General features: G+C 48.4%; 1 protein-coding gene across 1 annotated transcript in view; it reads right to left on the bottom strand.

Moving 5' to 3' along the window:
* Window positions 1-823: 823 nt before the first annotated feature.
* vwa8 (von Willebrand factor A domain containing 8) overlaps window positions 824-9,697 on the bottom strand; it is a 97,283-nt gene continuing 88,409 nt past the window's right edge. Inside the window, exons 42-46 of the mRNA XM_052522109.1 lie at window positions 8,837-8,995; window positions 4,743-4,841; window positions 3,896-4,134; window positions 2,757-2,867; window positions 824-1,097 (exon numbers count right to left, since the gene is read on the bottom strand). Of these exons, the coding sequence (XP_052378069.1) occupies window positions 2,759-2,867; window positions 3,896-4,134; window positions 4,743-4,841; window positions 8,837-8,995 (606 nt within the window). The 3' untranslated portion in view covers window positions 824-1,097; window positions 2,757-2,758. The remainder of the gene's footprint in view (window positions 1,098-2,756; window positions 2,868-3,895; window positions 4,135-4,742; window positions 4,842-8,836; window positions 8,996-9,697) is intronic.

Genomic DNA, 9,697 nt, shown 5'->3' with positions numbered 1-9,697 from the left:
AACCTAAACAGTTGTCTGAATGGCATCTCATACACAAACAAACACAGCGATCAGCGATTGACTCACAGAACATCCCACACGTCTAGACGACTTCTCTCTCCATTACAGTCTGGGAGAGGGGCAAAAACAGCAGGCCCAGGGGAATTATTATCGTAGCGTGTGTGTGTGTCCTAGTCAATTTGTCATTGTTCCAACAGCGAGGGTGAGATAAACAGTGGATCAATCAAACAGCTTGTAAAGGAAGCAGACAGGACCATGTCATTACAAACAACACACTCCAGGGAGATTACTCCACTATAAATAGAAGTTCACCCGAACCACTGATTCAGAGTCAGGTTTATGTTGACTGCCTTAATGGTTAGTTATGATTGGGGGTAGGGTGATCTGATCCTAGATCAGTTGTCTCCATCTTACTTCCAGAAGCAGAGTGGGATGGGGTAAGCCTTGGCCTGAGGCGGGGGAAGCTGGGTTACCCTAAGGGGAGAGGGTTTTCTTGTACAAGGCTAACAAGGATTGTAACAGTGCATGGAAAAAGTGACCAGAAAAGAAAATACAAAAAAGATCCAAACAGCTGGCACACACACACACACACACACACACACACACACACACACACACACACACACACACACACACACACACACACACACACACACACACACACACACACACACACACACACACACACACACACAATCTGTCGTGGAGGCATTCCAGGAACTCCCTCAGATTCTCAGAACAGGGCTAATGGTCTTCGCTAGCACAATTGGGTTCAACCATGACACATTACCCACCAAAGTTAAAAACAAACACAGGACATGACTGATCATTTATGAGTTTATTCCAACTTTGTCCATATTTACACCATTTTATTCCATTATAATCAATGACAAACAAATCAACAAACAGCATGAAACAGATGGATCAAACACAGCAGCGATGTCAGGAATGACTAGAATCATAACGGAAGAGATCTGATATACAGAAGTGTTTAGACAGGCCACAGTTCAATCATGCCACTTCAGGTAGGTCTGTAGTTAATCTAGTCAGACATGTCCAACACACAGATAGCAGAACACACGCACCAACAACCAACCCTACGAGAGAGAGAGCAACAGAGTCAGAGTGGAAACAGGGCACTATATTCCTCCATCACGCCAGGGAAAGAGAAAGAGGTCACGCTACTGAGTGAAGAGATAAGGAGTTTGCATGTGTGCACTGTGCTGCCCAACACTGGCGAGGCTTCAGAGAAATGACAGATGATACCTCTCTCTTTCTCAGTAGTTGTTTTCCCCCTTCCCTCCCTCCTGTTCCTCCATCCCCTCTATAGAATCTCTCTGCATCCTCCAAGAGCTTCTATTAATCACACACTTTCCCCAGCAACACACATCACTGTGTGTGTGTGTGTGTGTGTGTGTGTGTGTGTGTGTGCGTGTTTGTGTGTGCCAGTGTTTGTGTGGGTCCTGTAATGAATGCTCAGATTCCTGGGGGGGGCTGAGAAGAGCAGTGAGCGTCACAAGGTCTGGTGGTCAGGAAGGGAATGAGCAGTGCTTGTTGATCTAGATAGAGCACAGGAACCCCCCAGTCCCGGCATTCTACAGGAGCCGTGTGTGTGTGTGCTGGACACCCCGTGTGTGTCTGTGTGTGTGTGTGTGTGTGTGTGTGTGTGTGTGTGTGTGTGTGTGTGTGTGTGTGTGTGTGTGTGTGTGTGTGTGTGTGTGTGTGTGTGTGTGTGTGTGTGTGTGTGTGTGTGTGTGTGTGTGTGTGTGTGTGTGTGTGTGTGTGTGATGTGTGTGTGTGTGTGTGTGTGTGTGTGTGTGTGTGTGTGTGTGTGTGTGTGTGTGTGTGTGTGTGTGTGTGTGTGTGTGTGTGTGTGTGTGTGTGTGTGTGTGTGTGTGTGTGTGTGTGTGTGTGTGTGTGTGTGTGTGTGTGTGTGTGTGTGTGTGTGTGTGTGTGTGTGTGTGTGTGTGTGTGTGTGTGTGTGTGTGTGTGTGTGTGTGTGTGTGTGTGTGTGTGTGTGTGTGTGTGTGTGTGTGTGTGTGTGTGTGTGTGTGTGTGTGTGTGTGTGTGTGTGTGTGTGTGTGTGTGTGTGTGTGTGTGTGTGTGTGTGTGTGTGTGTGTGTGTGTGATGTGTGTGTGTGTGTGTGTGTGTGTGTGTGTGTGTGTGTGTGTGTGTGTGTGTGTGTGTGTGTGTGTGTGTGTGTGTGTGTGTGCACCAGCATCAGGGCACCAGCATCTAAAACAACATCCTGGTCCTCACTGTCTTGACCTTAGTCTAGGGGCCTAAGAAATGTTAATAAGCAGCAATGTTAATAAGCAGCAATGTCACTTCAATGTAAAGTTATAACGCAGGGTTATGAGCTGTGGCAAAACACAACTCAACATTCATATATTTACATTTTAGTCATTTAACAGACGCTCTCATCCAGAGCAACTTACACAAGTAATTAGGGTTAAGTGCCTTGCTCAAGGGCACATGGGCATATTTTTCACCTAGTCAGTCCGGGGATTCGAACCAACGACCTTTCGGTTACTGGCCCAACGCTCTTAACCGCTAAAAAAACAACAACATACAAATTTATGTCAGTAGGACATTCTAATGGATAGTACTGACAGCCCATTCACTGTGTGGCCCTGTAGTCCTGAACACAGTCATCTGAAGGCCATTGTCATCATACTTCACACACCGGTCTGATAAGCCAGAAATGATGTGGTGTCACTGAGTTGGCGCTAAAGCCTGCGTGTGTATGTCTCACTCTCAGGCACTGGACAGCATGGTGGAGGTGAAGATCTGTTGCAGGATCTGAGGGATGTGCTTGGTGTCCATGGCAACGAAGGACCGCCCAGCCGGCAACGTTCTCTGGAGCCTGGAGAGAGAGACAGAGACAGAGAGAGACAGAGAGTAGGGGAGAGAGAGAGAGAGAGAGAGAGAGGAGAAAAATGACAAAAAGCCAGAGAGAGAAGAGCGAAAGAGAGCGATATAGTGACCTTCTACTGTCAAATGTCTGAACAGAAATAGATGGCAAGATACAACCCACAGTGTGTTCAGCAGCTGAATGGACACTCCATTGAGAAAGAGACCCCACTTTCCGAGGACAAATGTTCCAGATGTTCCTATGAGCCAATGAATGAACGCGAGACAATAGCTGTCATTGACAGGCAGAACTGGGAAGAGGGAGATGTGGTGGGCAAAGTTCTTTCGCTCTCTCTCTCTCTTCCCATAGTTAGCTGTGTCCCTAAATCCCCCCCTTCCCTCTTTCTTTTCCATTTTATTCCGGTCATTGTGTCATGATGATCACTGGTTTTTAGGCCATGGCAGTGACCAGCTTAGAGACACCACAGCCACAGAAACAGGGAGGAATATACTGCCACATATAACTCTCTGTCTTCTCTCCCCCTTGCTCCCTTCCTCTCTCTAACTGGGTCCTAAGCTATAGAGAGACCACAGAGAGACTGAGACGGAGGTTAAAGCCACTCATTGACATTCTCCAGCCAGAGGCCGGGACAGAACGACAAACAATATGGCCTACACCATTCACACTTCAAAGGACACGCAACGCCAACCATACAAGCCATAACACAGGCCAGACAACACTGGGCGTGTGTATGTGTCTGGGACAGAGAGAGAAGGATAATTAGGTTTAAGAGAGCACATCCTTCTTGGTCCTGCATTTAGAATCTCTTTAAACTGGAATTTCATTGAGAACAAACACTACAAATGACTACTGAGCAGCAGGCAGCACACTGTATGGGTAGGATAAAGTACTGGTCAAACTATACTGTTCTCTCCTCCAGGAAGTGCTTGATGTAGGAACCTCCTTACTTGAGCCACCTGTTACGATAAACAATCATCACGTCTTGACATGCACACTACCCTCCACCTCTATCTTCTCACCTGTCGGCCTGGTCGCCCAGCGAGCCGATGAAGATGGCAAAGGCGTTGACCTGGGGGTCAGAGGTCAGGGCGCGGGCAAAGCGTTCGGGCGTGATGCCGTAGCGCTCCAGGTTGGCGTCGCTCAGCACCACCACGAAGCGCTCGTCAGCATCCTCGCGTGCCAGCTCCCTGATGCCAGCCTCAGTGCTCTCCAGGGTGTAGTCTCCACTCATACAAAACTGAGAGTGGGCATGCATGTTCTGGAGGGGGCAGAGAGAGAGAGGTGAGGACACACACAGGGGAAGAGAGGACAGGAGACGAGAAGAGGGTAGGGTAGAATGGGTCAAATAGATAGAATGAGGTTGAGTGGGGTAGAGTGAGATATAGAGTAGGGTAGAGTGAGGTTGAGTGGGGGTAAAGTGAGATATAGAGTAGGGTAGAGTGAGGTTGAGTGGGTAGAATGAGATATAGAGTAGGGTAGAGCGAGGTTGAGTGGGTAAAGTGAGATATAGAGTAGGGTAGAGTGAGGTTGAGTGGGGTAATGTGAGGTTGAGTGGGGTAGAGTGAGGTTGAGTAGGGTAGAGTGAGGTTGAGTAGGGTAGAGTGAGGTTGAGTGGGATAATGTGAGGTTGAGTGGGGTAGAGTGAGGTTGAGTGTGAGGTAGTGTGAGGTTGAGTGGGGTAGTGTGAGGTTGAGTAGGGTAGTGTGAGGCTGAGTGGGGTAGTGCTGTGTAGAGTGGGGTAGTGTGAGGTAGAGTGAGGTTGAGTGTGATAGTGTGAGGTTGATTGGGGTAGAGGCAGAATGAGGTAGAGCCAGTGGGGTTGAGGAGGGTAATGTGAGGTTGAGTGAAGTGGAGTTGGGTCCATACCTTGAGGACCTTCAGTCTCTGTTTGTTGTTCTTGGGGACCTTGTCTGTTCTGACCAGCTCTATGTCATAACCATCACCAGAATGACCCACAATGTCATACTGGAGAAAAGAGATAAAGGGGGAGGAAAATGGAAGAGAGGAGGTCATCATCACTCAAGCTGAGGTAAAATAACTTACGACTTATAATTAGCAAGTTCCACAGCTGCACCATTGACAGCATACCAAGCGGGGCTGCATCCCCACTTGGTATGGCAACTGGTTGGCATCTGACCGCAAGGCTCTGCAGAGGGTAGTGCGTACAGCACCATCCAGGACCTCTATACCAGGCGGTGTCAGAGTAGGGCCCTAAACATGGTCAAAGACTCCAGCCACCCAAGTCAAAGACTGCTGGTACTCTGTTAATTTTCTATCATGATTGCTTAGTCACTTTACCCCTACCTACATGTACATATTTCCTAAATTATGTTAATTACTTCAACTACCTTGTACCCCTTCACATTGACTTGGTTCTGGTACTCCCCGCACCTCTCTGATTCAGAGGGGTTGGGTTAAATGCGGAAGACACATTTCAGTTGAATACATTCAGTTGGACAACTGACAACCTTCCTTGTATAATAGTCTCATTATTGTTATTTTCTGCGTGTTACTATTACATTCTTTGCTAATTTTTCTCACTTTTTAACTCATGTTGAGAAAGGACTCGTAAGACAACCATTCCCCCTGCTGCTATGTTGGTCCACTGATATAGCTGTGGATGGCCCTGATGAGCCAGTGATGTTAGGGCTCATTATGAAGGGTCAAGGGTATCCTGTCTCTGCCAGAGCCCAGTATGTCCGCCTGGTCACAGACTTGTGCCATCAATACTCTTTTATAAACTAGTTGTCACATAACCCAGGGTCAGATAAAGTGTCCTACAGTGGAACTCCCCATATCTAGTGTCACATGGCATCACTCCTGATAAGGGCACGTATGGCTGCCGACTGAGGTACAGTGGCTTGTGAAAGTATTCACCCCCTTGGCATTTGTCCTATTTTGCCTTACAACCTGGAATTAAAATAGATTTATGGGGGGTTTGTATCATTTGATTTACACGACATGCTTTGAAGATGCAAAATATTTTTTTATTGTGAAACAAACAAGAAAACTGAAAACTTGAGAGTGCAAAACTATTCAACCCCCCAAAGAGGTACCCCAGCACCACCCCCAAAGAGGTACCCCAGCACCACCCCCAAAGAGGTACCCCAGCACCACCCCCAAAGAGGTACCCCAGCACCACCCCCAAAGAGGTACCCCAGCACCACCCCCAAAGAGGTACCCCAGCACCACCCCCAAAGAGGTACCCCAGCACCACCCCCAAAGAGGTACCCCAGCACCACCCCCAAAGAGGTACCCCAGCACCACCCCCAAAGAGGTACCCCAGCACCACCCCCAAAGAGGTGCCGCAGCACCACCCCCAAAGAGGTACCCCAGCACCACCCCCAAAGAGGTGCCGCAGCACCACCCCAAAGAGGTACCCCAGCACCACCCCCAAAGAGGTGCCGCAGCACCACCCCCAAAGAGGTGCCGCAGCACCACCCCAAAGAGGTACCCAGCACCACCCCAGGTGCACCACCCCCCCACCACCCCCAAAGAGGTACCCCAGCACCACCCCCAAAGAGGTGCCGCAGCACCACCCCAAAGAGGTACCCCAGCACCACCCCCAAAGAGGTGCCGCAGCACCACCCCCAAAGAGGTACCCCAGCACCACCCCCAAAGAGGTGCCGCAGCACCACCCCAAAGAGGTACCAGCACCACCCCAAAGAGGTGCCGCAGCACCACCCCAAAGAGGTGCCGCAGCACCACCCCCAAAGAGGTACCCCAGCACCACCCCCAAAGAGGTGTCGCAGCACCACCCCCAAAGAGGTATCCCAGCACCACCCCCAAAGAGGTGCCGCAGCACCACCCCAAAGAGGTGCCGCAGCACCACCCCCAAAGAGGTGCCGCAGCACCACCCCCAAAGAGGTGCCGCATCACCACCCCCAAAGAGGTACCCCAGCACCACCCACAAAGAGGTGCCGCAGCACCACCCACAAAGAGGTGCCCCAGCACCACCCACAAAGAGGTACCCCAGCACCACCCACAAAGAGGTGCCGCAGCACCACCCACAAAGAGGTGCCCCAGCACCACCCCCAAAGAGGTGCCGCAGCACCCCACAAAGAGGTGCCGCAGCACCACCCACAAAGAGGTGCCCCAGCACCACCCACAAAGAGGTGCCCCAGCACCACCCACAAAGAGGTGCCCCAGCACCACCCCCAAAGAGGTGCCGCAGCACCACCCCCAGAGGTGCCGCAGCACCACCCCCAAAGAGGTGCCGCAGCACCACCCCCAGAGGTGCCGCAGCACCACCCACAAAGAGGTGCCGCAGCACCACTGATGAATGTAAATACATTTGTCAAAGTTACAGAATTACTGCTGCCTGTTCAGAAAGAAATGAAATAATTCAGAATAGCCTACTACACTATGAGTAGTCTTGTAATTTAGCCACAGAGGAAGGATTAAATAGCTTCTTTCAAAAAGCATTCTTGTGTGGGGCCCAATAAGAAGACATAGCCTACAGTCCGGAACGAGCGGCAAGTCTGTCAGTGAACAACATGAAGACAAAACAGCCAAGTACAATTGTGGGAAAACACCGGTTGGAAAGCAAATGGCTCCAGCTGAAAATGAAATACTCTAATCTGTCGTTGCTGTAGGCAACCAAAATATTTGATCAACTTCTAAATAGGCCTATTTAGCGAACATTGTTTTACAAAAGTAAAACAAGAGCGAGATGTAGGCTTTTGGCACGAGCGCATCGGCCATCGCCGGAGAGTGAGCTGAGCATCATTTCCTCCTCATATCGTACAGTATGTGTGTCTCCACATACTTAGGCCTAGGGTAGTGATGGGTTCAAGACAAGGTATTTTTATTGATCTCAGATTCTCAGTTTGTCAGTGTCAAAGTAGTCTGTCATTTTGATATTTGTCTGGTATTAAAAACAGTCATGTAAAATGACGTGGAAATTGGATGAAATGTCTTTATCAAAGTCCACATTTTTCCCAGACCCTAGGCTACTAAAAATCAGCTGACAGCCTACCCTCTTTTCCCCATGTCAATCGTGTCTTTAGGAGGCACTGTAACTAGCTTGCTTCACATTTGTGATGAGTGTGTTGTTGCAGAAATTAATAGGCCTATGGTCAAAAATGTTACAATTTTCTCTACAACTGGTGTGTATGTATGTGTGTGTTTATGCATGTATGTATGTATGTATGTATGTATGTATGTATGTATGTATGTATGTATGTGTGTGTGTGTGTGTGTGTGTGTGTGTGTGTGTGTGTGTGTGTGTGTGTGTGTGTGTGTGTTTATGCATGTATGTGTGTGTGTGTGTGTGTGTGTGTGTGTGTTGACTAAACATGGCATTAGCTTCTTCTAAACATGACCTTATGATGCTCTGGAATACAACACTGAAGTCATCGAGTGTCCTCTCTTTTAGAACGTGCATACAGGCTGGCGTGTGTGTGTGTTAGTATGTGTGTGCGTGTGTCTGTGTGTTAGTATGTGTGTGTGTGTGTGTGTGTGTGTGTTAGTATGTGTGTGCGTGTGTCTGTGTACGCGCGTCCTCACGTCTTATCCTAGATGTGTATGAGCAGGTGGCACCTGTCAGAGTGTAGAGCACAGGTGTGTGTGTGTTTTCAGATGGAGGCGGGTTACGCACGTGTGTGTAACACTGATATGTGAGCAGTAGGTCAGGTGGTGTAGAGGAGAACGCTGTGGGGCCATGAAGTCTGCCACTCCACCCCTCCCCACACACGTCTGACACGGACACTATCGCTCCCTCCCTCTCTCTACCCATTTCACTCCCCATTTCCCTCTCTCCTCTCCTCTATTTGACCATCCCCCCCTCCCTCCCCTGTGAAAGGTGACTATACTTCACTGATATTGTAGTCTGGACAAACCAACACATATCCTGTCTGTCAATGTGTCATCAAAATAGCCACTCGAAGATGTTATCAAAGCTGATCCTAGTTTTGTACCGACGGGCAACTACTGCGTGTGTGTGTGTGTGTGTATCTCACCTTGATCTTCTGTTCGTAGCTCTCCAGGGCTTCCATCACCATACACACAGCTTCCATGGATCTCTCCAGCCTGCCATCCACCCCGTTGAAACGGTACATGCTCCCTGACACGTCAGCTAACACACGCAGACGCTTTGGCTTCTGCTGCGGGCTGCCCAGCTATACACACGCACACAGACGAACACACGAAACAGAACACACAGGGTTAAACAGATATTATAAACTGGGTGGTTCGAGCCCTGAACGCTGATTGGCCAAAAGCCGTGGTATATCAAAACGTATACCACGGTTATGACAAAATATTTATTTTTATTGCTCTAATTACGTTAGTAACCAGTTTATAACAGCAATAAGGAACCTCGGGGGTTTGTGGTATATGGCCAATATACCACGGCTAAGCGCTGTATCTAGGCACTGCTTAAGAACTACCCGTAGCCGTGGTATATTGGCCATATACCATAAACCCCCAGGGTGCCTTATTGCTTAATTATACACACTTCCCTATAGGATGGAATATTACAGGGAAATTGCTACTGTATAGAATTGGAACAGAATAATATTATAAACAAAAAACAATGTTTTAAGTTAGAATCCCTACTACAATATTCTGGAAAACAACTTTTCAGAGACAAGCTGAAGCACATTATCATAATCATTCTTCTTAACATCAGCAAATAAACGCTAGGGGAAACTCATTCATTCAGAAAACTGGTCATCACTTCAAGTGGACATCCATGGAAAATGGCATTGCTCAATTACATTACCTAGAAATAACTGATTTAATAGTGGGAGAAACATTTTCTTTTGTTTCTCTTTCATATCTCTTAAGTGGGTGTTCCTTATGTTACCATAGACGGCTGT

This window comes from Oncorhynchus keta, chromosome 7, assembly GCF_023373465.1.
Source record: "Oncorhynchus keta strain PuntledgeMale-10-30-2019 chromosome 7, Oket_V2, whole genome shotgun sequence".
NCBI lineage: Eukaryota > Metazoa > Chordata > Actinopteri > Salmoniformes > Salmonidae > Oncorhynchus > Oncorhynchus keta.
Note: the sequence above shows the minus strand (reverse complement) of the source record. Positions and strands in the feature narration are given on the sequence as shown.